Source organism: Agrilus planipennis, unplaced genomic scaffold, assembly GCF_000699045.2.
Source record: "Agrilus planipennis isolate EAB-ADULT unplaced genomic scaffold, Apla_2.0 scaffold296, whole genome shotgun sequence".
In the NCBI taxonomy this organism is placed as follows: Eukaryota; Metazoa; Arthropoda; class Insecta; order Coleoptera; family Buprestidae; genus Agrilus; species Agrilus planipennis.
The window spans coordinates 154,795-180,330 of NW_020439096.1; the positions used below are offsets into that span (position 1 = coordinate 154,795).

A 25,536-nucleotide genomic window follows, 5' to 3' on the forward strand; every position below is an offset into this window, starting at 1 on the left:
AAAAGTTTTGTTCAATCATGAATAGTAGTGCGAGTCGAAAACAAGCGTTAAAGCCTTTAATATGTCTTCAAATATAAATAAACATCTCGTTGATATTGTCAGTAGTAAATGGTACCAATAAAAGCACATTTGAGCAATGCAATTGTAGTGTATAAAATGGTCAATTTTTCCGTGTAGTACTGTACGGATTATACGCTCCTCACCGGTTAAAAGTTTGGCCGAGAGTTGTCTCCTTCCTTTTCTGGCCTAGTGCTGTTCTTTTCTACTTTGCGCCGGTCAAATGGAAGGTCACGTCGTTAGAGAAACTAAACGAAGTATAAAGACGCTTGTTTAAAAATATAATTCTAACCAGGCAGTTATAAAGCCGGCCCTGATTTTTTGGGTTTAAATACCTCTAATCGCTGCAGTGGAAACAAGAAAGAAAATACGTCCATTCTCGCAGATAAGTTATTTCGGATTGTGCCAATTTTGATCGTCTCAACTATAGAAATCATGCACCAACTTCAAAAGAAATATTAGTTGCGCCATTTGTAAATACAGTTTATCGTAATGTAAATTATATTAGGCAGGTGTATGTAGGTACCACAAAATTCATTATAAGTAATAGCCAGTATAGATTTTATAGATTATTAAAGACCAGTAGGCGATATTTATTATTACTGTGTTACGCACGCTTCAAAAAAAGTGCATAACCACATAAAACTTTAATCACTACAAACCGTAGTTTTGAAATCATTATTGTGACGACCTGTACTACAACTAGAATTTAAGGTTACAAAATGCATGAATACTTGCTTATAACGTACAAAATGGGCACAAAAATCGGTACATTTTATTAGGAATTCGTTAATAAAGATGTACGATTGTACATTTTTAATTTAAAGTAGGAAACCCATGGAGACCGCTGTGGATAATAAATAAATTGGAAGGGACTCACCCTTCTTGCTTACCACAAAATCTAAACACTGCAGACACGTGTTTCAGCAGCTTCTAATAATGTGGCAGGAATTATCAACGAGAGACTAATTCACATAGTCCGTCCCGAAATGTTTTAGTGTTAATTATTTTGGATCGCCTTTTTTAGTTTATTATTATTTTTTATCGTTAACAAAAACATAAGCGAAGCAAGGAAAATAGTTCAATATGTTTTGTTTTTGGAGTTTACAGCCAATTTCAACGATTTTTCTTGATATGGAAATTAGGAACCTATTTTTTTGCTTATAGGTATATAATAAAATAACAAGTATCTATTCTAACCACAATTAATGAGGTTAAAAATTGTAACTCATAGTATTTAAGGGTTATCTAAAATGCCGAATATAATTGAAATATTGACTAGTGCATGAAAAAATAAAAAAAAAAACTGTACCTTTTGTGTGGCTACTGACTGCGTTTTTACCTGACTTTGACTGCTTACTGATTATATTTTTGTGACTTCAAATTAAACCGGCATTTGGATAAAATGCTTAAAACGTTTTACAATTTCTTATGTCTTAAACTTTGAACCTATTAATAAGATTAATTTTATCATAGTGATTCATATACCTTCTTGTTACATAATTGTCATAACTTATAATTCCTTGTTTACAGCTAGAAATACAAAACAATATTAAATGTAAATAAATTGTTCTTAACTTATCTACAACCGAGTAACTTCACAACATGTAATTCTGATAGTGTGACTAGGGATTATTTGATTTGTTCTGAATTTATCATTTATTTCAGATACTATTTTAAATTTTGTTTATATCGGCTACAAACTCGATTACCTCTTTGGAGTTTTCCGAACAAACTGAAATTTGTAATTTCTTGTTTCAGGCTTCAAAAAAATGTTTTGCGGGAAGGCAGCCGATGGACTCGATAAAATAATGACGACGCCGTACAGTTAACGCACAAACAGTGGAAGGATCAAGTGACCGTGAGTGCCATGAACGATATGTCGCCAGTATAAATAGCCAGAACGGCCCACTATTTTTTTGTGGGGATAAAAAAGGGAACATCAACCAAACAATAATGTACTTTTTACAGTACGAAAATAGTGTAAGCAACATGCCCGGTTCGGTAGTGTTAATCAATGTAAACGATCGAAGTTGAACCTCGTGGTCGATTGTAAATAATAATAATATATTTATTGTTATTGATCGTGTATCTTGAAGGGAGGGTAAAATTTACGAAATATAAATATAATTGTGAATGTTAGTATTATTGTCACTATGTGTATTTAAATGTGCTGTTAAAAGTGTGAACGAAAGATGCCGGGATTGGTGGCGTTCCGGAGAAGATGGAGCGTCGGCTCCGATGATATGGTGGTGCCAGGAGTGTTCCTGTTCACTATGCATTTGATATGGTATGTAAATATATCCGTATTATACAATATCCAAGTACTTCTACAAAATTTTCTAAATAATTCGTACGTCCGAATAAAAAACGGAACCCGTATAAAATTGCTCGTGTGTCTGGCAGTCCGTCTGTCACAGTTAATTTGCTCAAAATCTACTGGACCTATTGAGTTGAAATTTAGTACATTTCTGTGACCCAAACACGGACGCTTTATGTAAATAAATTAATTTTGAACATTTTTCGGAGGCCAGTAGTAAAAAAAAAAGCGAAGCGGACGCATAGTATCGAAGGAATTTTATTTTGTCTCAGTGTAGATACTATAGGAGTTTAGCTTATCATTAGAGTTAAATCTTTATAAAAGTACCAGCAGCGAAACCCGGCGTTGTTCGGGTTAAAATACATCGCATGATTAATGATATATAAAATATTTATGGATCCACTTTTTAACGTAGATAATATACATTTCTATTCTATATGGATGTTGAGTGACTTGCCCCCGGTTTCCTGGGCGCTGATCAACGTTAACAGTTTGGTTAAACTGATTAGAGCCAATCATGTTCCGTCTTATTCAAAATAGGGGCATGTGATAGGTTAAATTCAGTTGAATCAGAATATTCAAGATTATTCTTAACAAAGATAGCTTGTCCTTTATTTTTTAATGTTTTCGATCGTTCTAGAATGTTGCAGAACATAAAATTATTCCCGATAATGACAGATCACCCTGTACCTTTATAAAATTTCTTAATAATAGTAGATCGTTCTAATGTATTCTAGAATATTTGGACAAAATCTAGAAAATACTAGAAATCCTTGGTAATTAATTGCGGACATTTGGAACTTTCCAGATCATTCTAGATATTTCTAGAACTTTCTGGAACATTCCATATCGATTTTAACAGTTGCACACAATTTGGAAATTTTCCAGATATTTCTAGAACTTTCTGGAACATTCCATATCGATTTTAACAGTTGCACACAATTTGTAACTTTCCCGATCATTCCAAATATTTCTAGAACTTTCTGGAACATTTCATATCGATTATANACATTTGGAACTTTCCAGATCATTCTAGATATTTCTAGAACTTTCTGGAACATTCCATATCGATTTTAACAGTTGCACACAATTTGTAACTTTCCCGATCATTCCAAATATTTCTAGAACTTTCTGGAACATTTCATATCGATTATAACAGTTGCACACATTCTAGAGTTTTCTGGATTATTTCCAAAGGGTTTCATAAGATAAGTTAGAAAAGGACAGATATATAATTTTTCACAATTTCGCCACCCATAACCACCCACTTCCACCCACAGCGACCAAACTCCCTTACTTTCACCAGGAGACCAAAGAGTATTTATTACCCCAACGGGAAGTTGATAGGAGTTGGTGGTGTTAGAGAAAACCCTGTCTTTACGTACGCACATTAGCATTATATATATATATTTAGATTAATTGAAAAAAGCAAAAAAGGTAGTATATTGGCAGAAAAGGCATAAAAAGTGACAACCGGGAAGAACAAATAAAAATCAGCATTTTTTTAACTTCCTGAAAATAAGTACTATACTTTTTGAAGTTATATGAAAAATCTAGATAAGGTGGAAACTCTAATCAATGCAAGTATAGAACAGCCCTGATAAGGATGCTGCCCGATTTACATATAGGTAGCATGTGCGAAACCCATCGGAATAATAATTCCGACCAGTATCGCATGGGTATGGTCCGTTCACTTAAAGAAAGGTACAGCGTAAGAAAACGAATTTCGGTCGTAGGCAGGTTCCCCGAATATGGACGGTCATTTACCGTCAGATTTTTCCGATCTAAATCCAAACGTAAGCCTCTGGTGACGTAAATAACTTCTAATAACAGTTACGTCGAATAAGGCAGTCCATTGATATGACATCGTGTACACTTCTCTAAGTGAACGGACCCTATTCATTCGCATCGGCATGTACGGAGCGTTTTGTAACACCGAATTTAGAAATATTGCAAAGGTTTAGATGGTGGAAGCAAAAAAAGCCACTTTACATTTAGCCCTCTTGGTGGAAATTTCGGCGGTAAGAAAAAGTGCGTACTTGTTAATCATATTCAGAGAGAACCCGGTCGGAAATTTTTAAAACACGTATAATAAATCAACAAAAAAAAAGTTAGAAGTAAGACGTGGAATCTATCTAAAAATGGTTCACAACATTCACGCGATTTATACAGAAAATATAGTTTTAAAATTCCCTGCATATTTCTTTATTCTTTTATGGTGCTCTAGGTTGGAATTAGTAAGTAAATTTATTACTTTATTATTACGAAATCATAGTTACCTACCTATTAATTCTGAGCAAATGTTGCCAAAATTAAATCGAGTCCTATAAAGATGTAGCGAAGTGTGTAAGTATTAAAATATATTGGTTTACTATGAAACGGCGTATCTAATACATAATATATAAATTATGGCTAACCAAAATTCGATTTCTACATTTTCAGAAATTATGATCTCCTAAAACGTACTGGATTTTTCTTTGTTTTATTTTAGTTAGTAGCGCTACTTATACATATATTATGCGTAATTGCCCTCTGTTTTAGCTTTGATTCAATTAGTTTGATTGATTTATGTAAGGTTTCTGAAGACGTACATTCTTCTGTATTTAAACTTTACTTTTTTACTAATCCTAAGAAAAATAAGAAAACATATTATACGCAGATAGATTTTTAAACAAAATCCAAGTAGCTGACAATTCAAAAAAATATTCAAAATAATTTTTAGGGTTCTGCACGTCCGAATGAAAAACGGAACCCTTATAAAATTACTCGTGTGTCTGTCTGTTCGTCTGTCACAGTTATTTGCTTCAAATCTACTGGACCGATTAGGTTGAAATTTAGCACACATTTGAATTTCTATGATCCAAACACGGACGCATAACGTAAATATATAAATTTTGAACATAGGGGTCATTTTTAGGGGGCTAGTAGGAAAAAAAAGTTTCACAAACTGTACCGCGTGACATATCAAATAGAACGGCATGTTGTAAGGGTCTTAAATATATTTTTTTAATAATTTTAAAATAAATAGTTTTAAAGTTATTTATGAAAATAGATCATTTCCCCCTTATCTCCGAAACCACTGAATCTAAAATTTTGAAAAAAATTCAGAAAATAGTTCTTTACTTGTAGATTTCAGGAAAATTAATATGAACTCTATGGTCTGAACATAATTACAAATCTTTCAACAAAGCAATATTATGCGTACAAATTTACATTTGCTATTTGAATGTATGGGAGGACATGTTTTTTTTTTCAATTACAATGTTAAGTAGGTTCTCGGGTTAGGGTCCGAATGAAAAACGGAATCCTTATAGGATCACTCGTGTGTCTCTCTGTTCGTTTTTTAATAATAAATAAACCACAGTCGAACGAGCGCTTGGTTTTAACGAACGAAATCTAAAGAATAAAGTTATATCTCATTTATTATATCGTATTTTTAATATTTATCTACTGATACAGCAAATGTTAATTTTTGTTGATGTTTCATTTAATTATTATGTATCAAAACAGCGATTGCGAGGCTTTAATTAAAGTTTGGTACCTAAGACAATAAGTGGTTTAGGCTAAAGTAAATTTTAATTAAAAATATTAAAAGGCTTTTTATTCCATTGAATCACATAAGCAACAATCATATTAGTAAATATTCAAAACATTTGTCCTCCTGAAGCGTTAATTTTCTTGTCGTCACTAAGCAATTTACTTGTTGCCTTTTAAACACCAAAGCAACTTCTTCTTCTATCGAAACTATCTGTAGTGGCGTACTGATGAGATCCAGAGAGATCAAAGTCACAATCCCCGTCTGATGGTTTTGGTAGAGATCACTCACCATGAACTTTTTTTTAATAAGTTACTTTTAGTTTGCATTCAATGAACAATTTTTTAAAATGTTTCACAATGAACTACAGCAGAATTTACTAGAACTTCTAAATTAAGTTCATTAGAAGCATAAGAGATAGAAATAACTAACAAACAGAGGTAAACAATTTATCATGGTTAATTTTTTTTCAACTTCGACTCACTCCCTCAACAGTTTAGAAATCCAAAAACGTTTTTTGTTGAATTAATTAATACTCACTTCTGAAGAAGCCAGATATAGTGAAACTGTATTGCTAAATTTATTTAATAGAAATTGTTATCAGTGTTTCACTTCATATTACCGTAAGGTACATACCTAGTGGAAGATGTATCACTCCATTCCTTAGAGTGTTTAATTGAAGGTTGACTAATACATCCATTATCATCATCATAAAGTCGTCAGTCCTAAGACTGGTTGGACACGTACCTCCACCCTTTCCTATCCTGAGCTAAACTTCGCATTTCCCTAAAACTAGAACAACCCACATCCTTAAGTATTTGCGAACAGTAATCTAATCTAGGTCTACTTCTACCCCTCCTAACTCCCGTTAGTGCCTTTAATATGTCTCTGACTAGATCTTTATGCCTGAAAAGGTGTCATACTAACCTATCTCGCCTATTTCTTATTGACTTCCATAGAGTCCTCTGTTCTCCTATTCTTTGTAATACCTCTTTGTTTCTAACCTTTTCTATCCACGTTATCCTTATCATTCGCCTATAACACCACATTTCGAACGCTTCTAACCTCTTTTTTTCCACTGCGCCCATTGTCCATGCTTCGCACCCGTACAACGCCGCGCTCCAAACATACACCTTTAACCTTTTTTGAATTTCTAAATTAACTGTTCGCGATCACAGAAGTGACTTCCTTTTATTAAAGGCGACACGACCCTGCGCTGTCCTCTGCTTTATATCCCTACTACTCCTTCCGTCGTGATTTATCTAGATATATAAAATCAGCCACTTCTTCTAATTTTTCGTGTCCTATCTTTACATTCGCTCTTTCCCTACTTTTCCTTTCCTTGCATACCAGTATTTTAGTTTTACTTTTATTTATTTTCATACAGTACTGTTTTGTCAGTACCGCTTCCATTTTATTTAAAGCTACCTCTAAGTCCTCCTTGCTAGATGCCAATACTGCTATATCGTCTGCAAATCTAGGCATTCTAATCTTTTGCCCATGTATATCTATCCCTAAAGTTGTACTGTCTTTAATGATGTTGATTGCGTCTTCGATGTATAAATTAAAAAGTAGCAGTGACAGTATGCATTCCTGTGACCCCCTTCCTAAATTTTGCTTCTCTTCGTTGCAACCTTTGCTCTTTATACAAACTATGTATCGCTCTTCTATCTTTGTAACTCATCCCTACATTTCCAAGTATATGTAACATCTTGTCCCATTTAACACTGTCAAAAGCTTTTTCTAAATCTACAAATCCTATGTACGCAGTCTTTCCTTTTTCTATCATTTTCTCTATTGTTATACGTAAAGCAAGAATGACCTCCCGCGTTCCTCTATTTCTTCTAAACACAAATTGATCTTCCCCTAATAGTTCTTCCGCTCATTTTTCCATCCTACTTTGTACAATTCTAGTTAAGATTTTTGGCGCATGGGAAGTTAAGCTAATTGTTGTAAATGTCTCGCACCTATTTGCGCCTCTCTTTTTAGGTATGGTTACTACCACACGTTTCCTTTATATTCCTTTGGAACTTTCCCCGTCTCGTAAATGTGACTAACTAGCTTAAACATACGATCTCTTTTCCTGCATGTTTTAGAATTTCCCCCTGTATCCAATCTACCCCAGGCGCTTTATTATTCTTTAAGTTTTTTAATGCTACATCGAACTCTTCTCTCATTATGGGATAACCTAGCTCATCTATCTCCCTACTATCTTCCTTCTCTAATATATCTCCTAACTCAGGGCCTGCGTATAGGTTCTTTAAATATTCTTTCCACCTGTCTACCTTTTCCTCATTTTTTATCAAAATGACCCCTGCCTCGTTTCTTATATTATTACTACTGTACCCCTACATCTCTAAAATTCCTTTTAATTATATTACACGCCTCATCCTTCTTCAAACTTTTCCATCCATTAGATAACATAAAACCGTTTTTTACATACTAACATATTTTTAAGTGGGCATGAGGAAAAAAATCTTGTTGAGATAAAAAAAGTCAGGAAAAACTGAATACCAGCGAAACTGAACACAGAAAGCAATTAACTTTAAATAGATAACATGCTTTGTTTTTAATTTTATGCAATCATGTAGCTGTTTTTAGAAAAGTAAAAATAATTCTTATTTTTGATTAAGATCTTAATGATGATAGTCAATATTTAGGCGAATTAAAAATTCCACCTAATTTTCCAATTTTTGTTGTATTTTAAAAAATACATTAAAATGTTTTCATACAACTGGGTTTTGTATATTATATTTGTAAACAGTTGAATAGTTTTATTGTACTTTAAACAATACTTAATTCGCACATTTTAAACAAAGAAGAAAATAATAGATTGTAATAAATACGTACGTACTGCGAATAAGCCTACTTAATTACTTTTACAGTTTGAGCATTGTTGTTGTAAGTAAGAGAGATATGATAAACAAAAGATGTCGGGTTACAAACATATTTTACAGTGAGTACCAACGCAACGTGGCAGAAAGATTTAAATAATAGACACAAAGCAGTTCCAAGTACACTGCCACAACAATTGTGAAGATTTATCCGAAGAAGTTATAATACTTGCAATTCGAGTGTTGAAATGTATTCTGGATACTAGCTTCTGCTTACTAGTCCCCGAAAATCATCCCATTACGTGCAAGCACATATGTATGCGATAATAATCAATGCGTTGATTCTCGGTGGCTCTTGAGTATGCCCATAGGTAGGGGTCGATCGACTATCGGACCGAGCGGCATGGCCTAGAGGTCTAGACCATTGCTTGGCATTCGGGAGGACGCCGGTTCGATTCCGGGTCCGTCTGCCTTGGTCCAAGTTTTTCTGTGGTTTCCTTGGATCACTTAGACAAATGCTGAGGCAGTAATATTCCACAGATAATCTTTCACTCTCTTCTGTCTTCATTTCGTCCGTCTCATCTTTCTCACCCGAACCACCACCCACCCGTTCCCACGACTCCTGAAAGCAGGCTGAAGGGGGCCTTCCGCGAGGGACTGCCCGCCCACCAGCATTACTGGCTGGTGGGAATGAAACACCCAAAAGTTTTTTTTTGACTATCGGCAGTCTTTGTACTAAAGACGCCGAGAGTCCATACCATGACTGACGCATATCTGCCTGCTTAACAATAGGAGTTCTCGAGAAGAATGAAGACCGTTCCAGAGAATTTGATAACAATATAAATAGGCCTCTGGATAACAGCTTGAGTTACTTAGTATTTTGAATATCTAGTTAGTTTTATCGAGTAAATAAATAACTGTAAAATAAATATCTTCTCGATTCTATATTTAAATAATATCACCGCGTAATGCTAATCCTATTTGTCGGATTGGAGCTGGCTCCAATTAGCTAACAGCGCGACCGCCGAGACCTAACCCACTAGTTCTGATTCCGACCTTCAACTAACCTCGTGCCCGCTAGATTGTAGAAACGCTGTATAGATCATACTGTCTAATAGTTTGCATACTAAAATAATTGCTGGAAGAATATGGACGAAGGGTAGATCCAATTATGACTTCGCTCTACGGTCTATACAATTGGCGATAACAATTTCACATAAATAATACGTGACGCCAAAAATGCTGAAGTTGTGATGACATCATTAGTGATTAATTCAGATAAATCGACACACTGAACGTTATTCATCATTGTCGTGAACGAACGTTTTACGCGCTCTAAAATATGAACGCCATCTGTGTTTTACATAAAATATTCTTTTTACGATTCGAATTCATTGCCCTAATTCTTTTTGTTTTATCACATCAATAAACATAACTATAAACCGAACTATTCTTAAATTGGATTGTTACCTTGATTAAAAACTTATTGGAAGTTGGTTTTACGATTAATCAATAAATTTTACCTCACTACCGTTACTGATCTGATTATTTCTATTACTATACACACTTGGGAAAGAAATGGATACTATACCTACTATAAGTTATTGTCGATACACATATATATATATTTTAAATGTCCATTACGAACATTATTTAGGGTGTTATTTATGGCATTAAAAGACATTTTGTCGATTACCGTTTGAAACAGGCGCGAATGCAGGAAAGGGTAGAATTTATATATCCCTGCCTGACAAATTCGTTAGTTTAAAATTGAAAATAACAGTGAAATACATAGACACTTTTACTTACATTTATTACCAGCGACAACGTCATTTTCGTGCTGGGCCTAAAAAGCCAAAGGGACCAGTAGTAATAAAACAGGTTGCTGTACATTTATGAATAATTTAAAATTTCAGTTTTTGACTTGTCTACGCCGGTAAAGCTGGTAGTGTTAAATATGTGGCGCAAAATAAAATATATGGAAGCGTTGCTAATTTTATATTTTTTTATAGAACAAACAGAAAAGCTCAAAACCCCAACGTGTGTGTCGTGTTTTGGCGTTGGGGTTTTGAGCTTTTCTGTTTGATCTTTTTTTTGTGTTTAAATATGAGTCGATAATCTACTTTAAGAAAAAGATAGTATCTTTCTTTAATCATCTCCCTTAGCCTATTCATTATTATATCGGTATATATTTTATACCCCGTGTCCGTGATTGTTATATCTCTATAATTTTTGATAATATCCCTGTTTTATTTATTTTGCGCTGCCGCGTCACTTCTTTCTCCTATGAGGGAGCAAACGAGTTTTTTGGAANAATTTCACTCACGTTTTTGATAATAATGAACCTAATGGGTTAAAAATACTCAAAATAGTTAAGTACAGTCGATACTCATCAGTCTTAAAAGCATTTGAAGCAAATCGTTTAATGAGAAAACTTATTCTTTTCAAATAACCGTAATTTGTAGTGACAGTGCACAAATCTAGTGTGCGTGACCGAAGCAAGGTATATTGTTATCAGCATGATAAATGTCGAAAAGTCGTCGACAAGGCACTAGCTACATGTATAAAAAAACGATAAACGCCTTTTGTAGTAGGTATGCACTGCTGTACTACCGTGTCTCAAAATCACCCCCAACCCATTTATTACAGACGGTCCCCATTTCCCTGACGACGCGACGCGACGCTTCGGTTGAAAATGCCGCCAACCCGCGCCATACCGTGCTCTCTTCGAAATCCTGTGTATTTCGCAGCTACCATTTATAGGGAGCCCGCATGACTCACTCTCGGATGCAGCGGGCTCTCTTTCCCGTTATTTATTACGCAGGGCTTAAATTAGATCAAGTGTGCGCTGTTCTGTTCAAGTATTTCACAGGGAAAGAGGAAATATGTATGCGCCATGTATTACTACTACTACTACTACTACTCCGGAGGGTGAAAGGTAGGTGGGCTGAAGCGGCACCTTAAGAACACTTTACGTTGAGTAAAACAGTATTAATACATTTACTCTTGTATTAAAAGTACTGCTTATAAAGAACTAAATGCTCGCAGTTTGCTCTAAAATTGATAGAAACTCCACGAAGGATTCGCACAAAGTTTTCGATTCAAATTTCGAAAAATCAGCCAAAACAATACTTGGTCGTAATGATTTATGTCAGTCCAATACGAACTGACTGGATTATTAGTAAATTCCTCTCACCATAACCTTATCTAAGGTCATAGGGTAAAGAACTTTACACATATCAACCAAGGTTTCTTCGCACCATACCCTTATTTTTTTAACGATTCTGTCGGCGGTAGTTTAACCACAACCATCAATATAACCTAGCCAAGACCCTATCTCAAGAATAGTTGTCTTTGGGGTTGACATATAAACAAACAGTTACTTCGTCTATATTAATAATATTATAGTTTAGCCAATGTAAGAAATCCGAGCAGTCAATTTCACCATTTATAACTTTATAAAGAATAAGAACCGAAAAGTAACTTCTTCTTTCATTAAAATCGCTAAACCTAAATCTGGATAATAAATTTTCAAGCGGAGTACCTCCAGGTGGATGAATGCCATCAGATTTTTAGAGAATGTCTTTGAACCTTTTCTATAATAGTCCTATGTATATCATATGTTTCATAATGTCGTCTGTCTTAAGACTGGTTGGAGACGCACCTCCACTCCTTCCTATCCTGAACTAATCTTCGCATTTCCCTAAAACTAGAACATCCCACATCCTTAACTATTTGCGAATAGTAATCTATATTCTGCCTCTAATGTGTCTCTGACTAGATCTTCATGCCTGAGAAAGTGTTCTACCAACCTATCTCGCCTATTTCTTATTGATTCCATATAGTCCTCAGTTCTCCTTTTCTTGTTAATACCTCTGCATTTCTAACCTCTATCCACGGTATCCTCATCATTCGCCGGTAATACTATATTTCAAACGCTTCTAACCTTTTCTTCTCTGATGAAGTAATTTTTTTATTGAAGGCGACTCGACCCTGCGTTATCCTCTACTTTATATCCCTACTACTCCTTGCGTTCTGTCGTATCTGACTTCCTAGATACCTAAAAGCAGCCACTTCTTCTAATCTTTAATCTCCTATATATTCGCTCTTTCCCTACATTTTATTCCCTTGCATATCAGTATTTCTGTTTTACTTTTATTTATTTTAATACAATACTGTTTTGTCAATACCGCTTCCATTTTATATAAACTGATTGAAAGAGAAATCCAGGTGTATACTATTATTGCAGAATATTATTATATATGAATTCCATAACCCGCCCCAACTTGGATGAATGTTTAACAGTGGTGTTCCTCTATTTCATAACCTAAGCCACTATTACTATTACATGGTGTATGTGACATTAAGACGTCCGATGGACTATTAATTTAATACAAATGATTGTTAACTTTTAGTTAAAAAAGTCGATTAAATGCAGCATCCTAGATAGCGGACTAGATGCATTAGTTAGTTCCATCCTTTAACTGGATGTCTTGTTCCTCAGATAATCCCACAGATATTTGGAATTACGAATTACGACATATGTTCAAACGCCAGGAATCATAGATATTTATATGTATATTAATAGTATCGTTACATTAGGACATATTTATCAAGTGTATTAATAATTCAAGTAAGCCATAATGGCAGGGGTTGGTCAGTTATTGAGACAAACAATTTCAGAACAACATGTAGCGATTGTTAAATTAGTTGGGGTATTAGAGGCGCACGAATGTAGTGGCGCTTTATTTCAACTCTACGCAACACATTATAATATAATCTACTGTTTCCATTGTGATGCGAATCTGTAGCCTATTTAATAGATACATGAGGCTGACAAAAGGTTTTCAGCAGAAACATTTCGTCACGTACAGTATCCATTCGGAATACGAAAACGAAGGAATGGAGGAAAATCCTGTACAACCGTCCTCGGGATTTTGAGCACATTACCGAAAATACGTGAGATTAGGTGTGTATAGGACCATTTTGGGTTAAATCTTGCGGAAACATCTTGATGAAAGCAGGTTCGTGGGGGAAGTTTTGCTGAGCAGAATATAAAAGGCGGGAATGGACTATAAACTACTATATAAACAAATCTATTTCGCAATTGATAAGTATCTAGTTGTCATAACGTATCTTCAATAATTATACAAAGCAGCGTTATAGGTATTGTTTCAACAAATACTTAATCCATTAGCCAAAATGAAAACAGGGAGGTAATGCTCTACGTAACGTTGGCGACTGCTTCCTGAGAAAGAAAATTTATTTCACTAGTTTGGAGTCGTTAATAAGATTGCACACTCTTCAGTTTCTGCGTTATTCTTTTCCTTTCGCTAAGAGATTTTCAAGAATGAATAAAGAATGAAATTACAAAGGCAAATCAGCCTTAAGCCGCATTTGTGGTCTTTTTTGGTATCAGAAAGTAGTCGGATGTTGGTTTAGGAATTTGCAAAGCAAATAGATGCCATTGCTAGATTTATTAATCAAGATTCAGTTTCTATTAAAAATATTAAGAATTAACAAAAAAAAATTTATTAAATTTCTTGCCGGAAGATCAATTTGGGTTTAGAAGAAATAGAGGAACGCGAGAGGCCATTCTAGCATTAAGGGTAGCAATAGAGAAAACGATAGAGAAAGGAATGACTGCGTACATAGGATTTAGAGAAAGCCTTTGACAATGTTAAATGGGACAAGATGTTAAATATACTTAAACATGTAGGGATGAATTACAAAGATAGAAGAGTGATACTTAGTTTGTATAAAGAGCAACAGGCAGTTATAGAGCTGGGGATGCAACGTAGAGAAGTAAATATTAGGAAGGGAGTCAGGCAGGGATGCACACTGTCACCGCTACTTTTTAATCTATACATCGAAGACGCCATCAACATCATTAAAGACAGTACAACTGTAGGGATAGATGTGCAAGGGCAAAAGATTAGTATGCTTAGATTTGCAGATGATATAGCAGTATTAGCATCTAGCAAGGAGGACCTAGAGATAGCTTTAAATAAAATGGAAGCGGTACTGACAGATCAGTACTGTATGAAAATAAATAAAAGTAAAACTAAAATACTGATATGCAAGGGAAGAAAAAGTAGGGAAAGAGCGAATATAAAGATAGGAGACGAAAAATTAGAAGAAGTGGCTGATTTTAGATACCTAGGAAGTCAGATAAGTGAGGATGGAAGGAGTAGTAGGGATATAAAGCAGAGGATAGCGCAGGGTCGTGTCGCCTTTAATAAAAAGAAGTCACTTCTATGCTCGCGAACGGTTAATTTAGAAATTCGAAAAAGGTTGTTAAAGGTGTATGTTTGGAGCACGGCGTTGTACGGGTGCGAAACATGGACAGTGGGAGCGGCGGAAAAGAAAAGGTTAGAAGCGTTCGAAATGTGGTGTTATAGGCGGATGATGAGGATATCGTGGGTAGAAAAGGTTAGAAATGAAGAGGTATTGGAAAGAATAGGAGAACAGAGGACTCTATGGAAGTCAATAAAAAATAGGCGAGATAGGTTGGTAGGACACCTTCTCAGGCATGAAGGTCTAGTCAGAGACATATTAGAGGCAGAAACAGGAGTTAGGAGGGGTAGAGGTAGACCTAGATTAGATTACTGTTCGCAAATAGTTAAGGATGTGGGCTGTTCTAGTTTTAGGGAAATGCGAAGTTTGGCTCAGGATAGAAAAGAGTGGAGGTACGTGTCCAACCAGTCTTAGGACTGATGACCTTATGATGATGAAATTTCTTGCCAAACAGGGTTTTAAAGAAACTTAATTTCTTTCAATTTTTTAACGTTTAGTCGATACCCAAATTGTGGCCGGACGTAAAGCAGTCGAAAACCACCTGACAAGCTGAGAAAAAGTGTTCATGGCACATTACTAGATTTGTAAAGGTGATCGATTGTTCACTTTTCTTTTCCAGCTATTGAATTTAGCTAACGTCAAATACTGGCATTCAATTTGAAATGTAATTTTGCTTCATGACGTTGCAACATCAACATTTCAATGTACTAACGCGACTGTTTCGCGACATAGTATGCAATATGGCTGCAGTCGTCTTGATACTGATACGTTGGAAATAATTTCCTTTACCCCATGTCGATTACTCATTGATGTTTACAAATACAACTTCTGTTTAAATTTGATTTGCACTCGCACTTAACATGTACGTCACGTAAATTAATAATTTGTACTTGAAACATAACCACACTATCAGTTAATTGATTTACTTTTAGTAAATTAAAGCCTCCCCTCATGTCCAGTAAATTAACCCGCCATTTCTTGAAAAGTTGTTTTGAATATTGTACTAGTGCACTACTTCGCAAAAGAAATTGGTACATTAATCTAATTTTTTTCAAAGGTAAGCCATTTTTGGATTAGGTTAGGTTGGGTGACGGTAGATTGGATCATGTTATAGAAAACATTCATATGAAATTACATTAAAAATGGCGGAGCTAAGTCACCGGACATCTTCCCCTCATTTTCTCATTCTTAATTGAGCAACTTTTCTTTGATCGGGAAACAAGAAAACCCGTTCCCTTCCATAAATAATTCGCGCATATATCAAAGTTGGTCGGTAGTTAAGGGTTGATTTGTACATCTTCTACCCCTCGTTCATCGACCAACTCCCGGCCAATGGCTTTCGAAAGTGCCGAGAACTACCCTTGCTCGATAAGTAGTCTTCCTTAATTCAGCGTAAGACCCTCAAGGTTTGCAAAACTTTTAGCAACTACCGAACGGGATTTTGGAGACGACGAGTTCTTGAAAGAGAAATGATTGGTGAATGGAGAATCGTGATGGCAGTATTTTCGCTTAAAAACAAAAAAGGAAAGTGCTAAGAACCAAGAAGCTAAAGTTGTGCGGATTTTCTTTTTCTTACTTAGAGAGAATTGGAAGTGTTTTATGGAAGAAAGAACCCATAGATTCCAACATAATTTATCAAGTTTTATTCTTTAGACAATTACACGCTTGATATGTGTCTCCATGAATAAAAGTTATGACGATGTATATTTTTTCTGTTAGAAGTATACCGACAAAGTGCAAACGTTCTAAGTTTTGATGAATCCAACATTTGCTGAAAAATTCGTCTGTTTACATTTATTATGTTTAACTGTTGGGAGAACAAGTCGGCATCATCCCTTATTGACACATCGAATGTTTTCGCTCCCTACTTTATACTCATCTCGTATATTCAATAATGATGACTTGTCTCCTAACACACCGCTCTTGGACTCTATGCACATATCGTATGAATTGGTCGGAAACGCTATTTTCTCTTTAAAAGAATCAAGTAACTTTGGAGCAGATGGTATTCCATCCATAAAATAATTTCGCAATTGTAGGGATATATTTGAAATTGTAAGGTGTATGTTTGGAACGCGGTGTTGTACGGGTGCAAAACATGGACGGTGGACGCTGCGGAAAAGAAAAGATTAGAAGTGTTCGAAATGTGGTGTTACAGGCGAATAATGAGGATACGTGGATAGAGAAGGTTGGAAATAAAGAGATACTTATTAGAAAGAATAGGAGAACAGAGGACTCTGTGGAAGTCAATAAGGAATAGGCGAGATAGGTTGATAGGACACCTTGATGAAGGTCTAGTCTAGAAACGGGAGTTAGGAGGGATAGTGGTAGGCCTACATTAGATTAATGTTCGCAAATAGTTAAGAATAGGGGCGTTCTAGTTTGATGAGGATAGAGTGGATAGAAAAGGTTAGAAATGATGAGGTATTAGAAAGAATAGGAGAACAGAGGACTCTATGGAAGTCAATAAGAAATAGGCGAGATAGGTTGATAGGACACCTTGAACCAGACATGAAGGTTTAGTCAGAGACATATTAGAGGCAGAAACAGGAGTTAGGACGGACAGAGATTGCCCTAGATTAGATTACTGTTCGCAAATAGTTAAGGATGTGGGTTGTTCTATTTTTTGGGAAGTGCGAGGTTTAGCTCAGTATGGGAAATAGTGGAGGACGTGCCCAACCAGTCTTAGAACCGACGACCATATGATGATGAAGGTTATGAATAGAGCACATACTTATAGGAACACTTCGTTATCCTCCTGTCTGTCAAGCCCCTATTTATCAGGAACGTGTGGAGGTACCAAATTGAAATTAATGTCAAATACTCAGACCTCCTATTCCTTGCAATCAAAAGATAAGTTTGTTTATACCGAAGCAGAAGAAGTATCTTATAGCATAAGTAAAGGGAAAAATCCAAAAACCGGGAATCTGTAGTTATATCACAAAAAAAAATTTAATAGTAATATTGTAACTATACGTTTTGGGGGATAACATGGAACGTATTCGGAAAAATCGGGAAAAATTTTCTAGACTCGTTTCCCTTGTCGGATGAACTATTTATAGAACCGTAGGTGCGCGAGAACTCTTGTAAATACAGGAACCGAGTCTAAGACGTACTGTCGAAAACCAAGACTGTATCAGTCAGTACCACTTGGTTTACTCTCACTTATTACTATTAAGTAGCATATTTCCATCTTAAGGTGCATACATTATAAAACGGGTGTGTGATTTATTTAATATCAATTTTCAATGACTGGAAACTAAAATACTTACTCTTGCAAGTGAATTTACGGAGATAGTTTCATTCCAGTAATTATTACAACAAAGCGGAAGCGGGTCGTTAGTTTTTGTTTGAAATTGAATCCCCTAATAATTAATTAATCCGATGAAGTTTGGAAGTAATTATACGAGCTTCTACAATATCTTCATACAATTACTAGAGAAACAATCAGAACTTTTAATGACGAAATGTTAGTATTTTACTCAATTATTCAATATTTTCCAAAAAAATACACTAACTTTAAATGAACACGGAAAGGTGTTCATAAAATAACAATCCAATTACCAGCCTCCATTTTCCCTAAAACAACGAGATAAAATTTTCCGTTTTAACTTTCCACCTTGTTGAATATTCAAAAATATCAGTTCAGCTTTTTCGCTCGTTACTCGCCCTCAAAGGGAACTTCGGGCGTTTGCTTCGTCAAGAACTTTCTCGAGATATTCTCTAATTTCTCGTTATTAAAATCGAGTAACCCCTGGAAGCCATTTCGGCAGTTAAAGGGAGGGAACACTGCTAGGGACTGTTTACCGAAGATTATTAAGAATCACGATTGCTATTAAGCTACTGAATAAATCAACCTTTCTCCATTGTGTATTACACGAGCGATTGGAATCTCTCCGCCACGATCGGTATTTGCTTAGCACATATGTATGCATATGTAGACACAAATACGTACGTTGTATACGTATATTGTACAGCTATAGTCAAATTTACCTAACTCGAGTCATTTTCGATTAACGTCCAACTTTTTATTTATATTGTAGCGAGCACGAGCGTGTTTGTGTGCGATCAGGCATACGTGGGTGTGAGCGGCTTATCGATTCGCCGACTAGCCGCGGGCGCCTTTCTTCATGTGCGCCGTATTTGTAAATGTGTGTGTCGTACCTGCGTTCTGGGAAAGCAGTTAAACAGTTTAAAGAAAAAGAAACTTTTCCGGACTTTTCGAGAAGGTTCCCGTAAGGAAACAAAAGAATATTTAAAGGAAGAGACGATCGCCGAGAGGAAGTAGAAATAAATTGACCGTTGCAGAAGTGAATCCAGATATATATTGAAAGTGACAGCAGTGATAGCAACAATATTAATTTCTGTTTCGGAATCATCATTTCTATAATTATTATTACTTCCCACCTCTAATAACCCCTACAATCTCACTTTACGATATCAGACGTCGTTTGTGTTATCTTTTCCTATTATAATCGTGTGATCTTAACCTAACCACTTTTTCCTCATTATGGAGGTTAGGGGTTAACAATTTTTTCGTATTAATTTGAGGTTATCTCTAGTGGGTAAAGTTAATTCACTAATGCATTAAACTACTTTTATTGCTGTACTCGAGCCATTGATTACTATCGAGAGTGAGTTTTCTGAAGAAAATTATTGGAAATTCGACAAATTATAGAGGGAATAATGTGAAACCCGCACTGAAATCTCAAGTTAGAGAAAAATTGAAGGTAAAATCTAATATGTCAATAAGAAAACAAAAGAGTATTAGAGTTACAAAAATATTTCGACTTAGAGAAGCTGAACTGTAGGAATAAGCACTGATCTAGCATTTATGAGGTTGAACACTAAACTACCAGAGATGTGATTTATTTGAAATACTTGCATCGAAAATGCAAATACAAAATAAAAAATACTTATTGTTATCTACTTTTTTGAAAAAAGCATTTTGTATTTACTTTTCCAAACGTATTTTCTATTTGTAAAATGCAAAATACATTTTTGCTGTTAAAAGTTTTGCTAGTATCACCGATCAAACATTATATAAAATGATGACTGAAAGTTGCTCACGTTGGCCATTGAAGGTATTAGAAGTTTAAAAAGGAGACAAAGAGACAATCCATGAATGCCTTCTAATTCTTTAACTGAAGAGAGCCCAAAAAAATGTAAACTCCTTGGAAATGGATAATCTAAAATATTGGATCGATATTGTTTTCCGGGATCAATGTCATGGTTCATGGAATTTTGAAGTTCCAAATTGATATCAGCACCTGCCAAATCTTGACTTATCGTACTTTTAGCAAGAAACTACTAAATTCTATAAATTACGACAAAACAGCCCGCAAAACAATAAAGAATTGATATACGCCAGCTGTGTAAAACTGAAAACTACAAGATATTGTAGTGTGCTAATAAATGCACATGCACAGCATTTGCCTAAGGATACAAGGAAACCACAGAAAAACTTGAACCGAGGCAGACGGACCCAGAATCGAACCGGCGTCCTCCCGAATGCTAAGCAATGGTCTAAACCTCTAGGCCATGTACATTTATGTTATTGTATATATGAATGACGTTTTTAGTATCTACAGAAACTGCAATAAATACTGATGAAGTGGTATAAATTGATCAGTAACAAAAAAAGATAAAACTGACGAAGTCCTTATGATACGAAAAGAAAATAAAAAATTTTATTATTAAAAACCATTCTGCTAATAGGCATTCTAAAGCCCCTTCCGTTGTCAAGACAAAGGATTAGGGAGAATAAATTTTCTCCTTTATTTTAATAAACTCCTGTTTTGTTAGAGAAGGACCTTTCAGGAATAATATTTAGTAACAGCTCAAAATATACTTTTCCGGGAAATTTTTAGGCTGTTGATCCTGGCAAAATTAGTTTCGGGAAATCCTCTTTTATATAGCTAACGTCCTCCCCTTTAAATATGTAACATTGTTTCGTAAATTGAATAAAATTTATCGTATCAATAAAGGATTTAGGAAACAACTGTGAATAGTGATAAAACCAATTGCAAATAGGTGCAATTCATAAAAACATTATAAATTTTTGGTCAGTAATGCTTTCGGAATAGGTACCTGACGTGGATTGCGATCGAACTTCAAAATTTATATCAACACGCCAAAGATAGACTCAATAAATGACCGACCGATCGAGACTGTTTATGGCGTGCTGATGAAACCTAATAAGATCGAAAAATTACCGATCAAGATCTTATGCGATCTTTACTAATTTGGATTTCACTTGCATTAGCAGCAAGTATCAATTTCTATTAAATGTAAGTACCCTTTATGACTTCTTAAATTTCAGTAGATTCTCTTAAGATTAGATATAACATTAATAATTTGTATTTCTTACAAAAGTGTAAAAGTGCTCTATATAAAGAATGAAACGAGTAATTTATTCTGTGTAATACCCTGCATACTTTGTGACATAATTAAATTTTGTCTCTGCATTTCTTCATGTTATATAGATGGATCTTGGTTTCCTTCCATCTGCTTTTCCTTCCTTTTTCTTATGCATATTATATTCTTACATGAGCTCCTAGGTCCGTGATCAGCTGTATCCAACTTTCGTGTTCTTTTTTTTCCGTGTGCTCACATTTTTCTAGGACATGTTGTAGTGTTTCCTCCACTTTCTTACACATTCTGCATAGTCTTTCCTTTTCTGGCAGCCAATAATTATTAGCACCTGTTTCTGATCCTAACCTGAAACTTGCATACATCTCCAGTTCGTTTCTGCGTTTATGTACCTCTTTCAAGTATTCCAGTGTATCGATTGGGTTGATTTCTTTGCAATTTAGTTTTTCCTCTAGTTTTGCCTGTCTTGTTCTTTTTCAATTTTTTCTGCTTCTGTCCATATTTCGCTGTTATTCTCCATTAGTTGATAATAGTAGGCAGTTGTCCATTTCTTTTCAAGAAAGTATGTCCTCCTCTCTATCTTTCACTTTCCTGCTATTGGCTCTTTTCCCTTTTTACTTTTTCTTTGTCTTTTACTATTAAGCATTTCTTAAATAGATTACTTCCCTCTTTTCTAATTTTTTTCTTATATTTTATCACTCTTCATTGTATATATAAGCTTGAGTAAATTTCAAAACTTATTTATAGTAACCTACATTTTGTGACGGTGTCAGAATAATAATCCTGTAAATTACTTCGTGGAAACTGCTTCTCAAAACTTTGTGGATTAATCTTAAGAAGCTTTGGAGAAAATTTCAGACCTAATACCGTCTCATCGTCAGAGTGACTGACAGATAATTTTAGGGAATTCATATTTTCAGTCCAACGGATAATCCGTTGAAAAAATGAATTCAAGTTCTGGACGAATGGAATACTTCATGAGAACTAAGAAAAACTATAATAAAAGACGCCGTTGTACAATCGGCTAGACGAAGAAGGAACTTCACTAATCCGGGTTTAATTTTCTTCCATCAACTGCTGTTGTTGCTTTTTTTTATAAAACAAAAATTGATAGAAAAGATGGTAAAATACATTAGAAATGAAATGAAGTAATTGTGAGATTAGGTATTGTATATTGAATTTTATTAGAAGTTGCGGCTTCCCTACTATAACAACGGATTAATATTTACCAAGTATAAGCAGTGTATCGCCATCTACTGATATTTACTACTAACTGACGTTTTTCAAATGTTTCACAAGGGTCTTACCATGGTTTAGGTTGGTTTTCGTGCTAGAAATACAATACAAGCTACGTCGTAGATTCACTTTGTCAGATAAATAAGTAGAGGTAATTTAGAATGAAATGGGTCTCGGACTTGAGTTACCACCTATATACATTCGTCGTCATTGTTTACAGTTGTATAGCGAGACGCATGGTTCATAGTCACGATACAGACATAATTAACAAAGGAGCTAATACTTTCGAAATGTAGAATATGAATTCTGAAAGTTCATGCCATTCTGAGCTACCTACAAATTCGTAAAGCCCCTGCCAAAGATATGAAAGAAATAAAGCTACAAACTGCTGATTGGTATTAGATGTATCAACTTGATTTTTACGAACTAACTCCGTTTTGGTCGGAGATTTATCGAAGCTACTTGTGGTGTGCTGATGAAAACTAATAAGTTCATGATTTACATCTGGTAATTTCAGTAAATTGCTGACCAAGAACTTGTAATGACCTTTATTAGACAAATATAGAATTATATGGGCGTTTTTTAAGAAATTTGTTCAAGGTTTTGGGGTCATCATTGATGCAGGTTATTGGGGTGATTCTAAGACTTTTTGGCCGCCGTTATTTAAAGCTTTTTATCTTCAACGTTTCGTAGACTAACGTAGACAGCAGTACTTTTTCTCATGTCCGACTATTGTAGGAAGAAGAATCTCTAAATATGTCATTCACGCTAATTAACGAAACGTTAAGATGTTATGCAAGTTGCAATTAATGCAAGTAATTTCTTTTGAATCTCTTTAAAATCATTTCAATATTTTTTTAATTATGTAAAAGTTATTAACATTTCAGACTTTTCATAGTAAAATGATTCGAAACATCAATAAAAACAAGGAAGGAGTAAAAATAACAATTCCTTCATTCACAAATATAATAGTCTTTTTTATGTGAAACAAAATGAATCAGGTAATATAAGCATTTTGTAAAGGGTTATATCTCATCGTCATTGCAATTTTAAAAATGCTTTCATCCTAATTTCACTGCCAGAAATAATTACACTTGAAACAGTTCAATTACAGCTACTATTAACGGATTAATTCAATCGTCACGCTGTGGTTACAGACCCTAATTGTACAAAAGGACTGCTAAGTGGCCAGTTGCAGTTCCAAATTGCATTTGATAACCGTTGGAGGCATCAAAGGAAAGCCGAACTTGTAGAAGAGATACAACAATTGCGAAATACGTACACTTGTTTTGATCTTGTTATTAAATTAATAATTTTATTTGAAACGATTATGAAAGAACGGAGCCACTCATTTACTTAGATTAAATAAAATATTAACGTGCCATCAAACATATTGAATGGTTGTCAACTTGGCTCCAGTTCTTGTTTTATTCATAAAAATTAGTCTTTATCTATTCAATAAAACTACGATTGTTCATCTACAAGGCATAAAGATTATTATCTTGGCATCACATTTTTATGAACTGATGAGCATGAAATAAAAATCAATCACAACTTAATAACTAGTTCCCTTCCGATACTGAAAGATTTTATGTCTACTTCCACCAAGAAATTTGAAGTGTCAATAACTTGTTTGAATTAATTTTCAAGTAAAGCTGCAGCGAAAACGTCTGTGTCTTCGGTTGAAAACTTGATTTAGTCTCTCCTTTCCAGAAATTATTAATCATATTATATTTCCATTCGTGGGATCACAGCCACAAGCTTGATTTGGAACCTTATTTATTGATATCTTTTACAAAGAAAATGACCGCATTTGCAATTCATCAAAAACCAGGTTTTATAATTTTAACTCATGAAACGCGTCAATCGGTTGCTTCTACTTCCACTAAAACAAAAAGCTTTTGGGTGTTTCATTCCCAACAGCCAGTAATGCTGGTGGACGGGCAGTCCCTCCGGACTATGCCGGAAGGTAGGGCGGAAGGCCCTCTTCAGCCTGCTTTCAGGAATCGTGGGAATGGGTGGGTGGTGGTTCGGGTGAGAAAGATGAGACGGACGAAATGAAGACAGAAGAGAATGAAAGATTATCTGTGGAATATTACTGCCTCAGCATTTGCCTAAGTGATCCAAGGAAACCACAGAAAAACTTGGACCAAGGCAGACGGACCCGGAATCGAACCGGCGTCCTCCCGAATGCTAAGCAATGGTCTAGACCTCTAGGCCATGCCGCTCGGTCTACTTCCACCAGCCTTGCTTCTTCTTAAACCTTCTTCACCAATCGATCAGCCTGTTCACCTCTCCACTGCATTATTCACCTCCAAATCTTACCAATACCACTATCGTATAACAGATGTGCCAACACACTTTCCTCTATCCTTAAAGTCTACAATATTAATACACCAAAACCCTACAGATCGCTGTACGGTGGTTAGCAATTTTTATACCAAAGACGCGAAGGGTAATAAATTATACCGTGCTTGACGCATATTTACCTGCTTAACAATAGGATTTCTAAAATTTTCGATAAGAATGGAGACTGGTCGGAAGAATTCGATGATTACATAAATACTCCCTTAGATGACAGCTGGAGTTGTTATGTGGATAGCTGATAGGTAATTTAAATAAACAGCGCTAATACAGTTACAGAGGTTTTCTTAAACTTGCCAGACTGTACTTCTCATCATCAGCCCACCAGATGTGGTTTCAGTAAACAATTGGTTAATTTCCACATTTAGACAAGACCTTTGTCAGGTTTTGTTGAATATTATGACATTATGAGGTACAACAGTTAGCAGCATATACTTATATATGACGATACTTCAGATTACTTGTTTTTGTTTGTTTGTATTCCATAACTATATTTCTGAATTTATTGAATGATAAAAATT

At 35.1% G+C, this 25,536-nt stretch overlaps 1 protein-coding gene across 3 annotated transcripts in view; it reads left to right on the forward strand.

The window, feature by feature from the left end:
• LOC108741621 (sn1-specific diacylglycerol lipase alpha) overlaps positions 1 to 25,536 on the forward strand; it is a 146,916-nt gene that overhangs the window by 38,710 nt on the left and 82,670 nt on the right. For all 3 annotated transcript variants that reach the window (XM_018476474.2, XM_018476476.2, XM_018476475.2), the window contains exon 2: positions 1,819 to 2,347. In XM_018476474.2, the coding sequence (XP_018331976.1) occupies positions 2,253 to 2,347 (95 nt within the window). In that variant the 5' untranslated portion in view covers positions 1,819 to 2,252. The remainder of the gene's footprint in view (positions 1 to 1,818; positions 2,348 to 25,536) is intronic.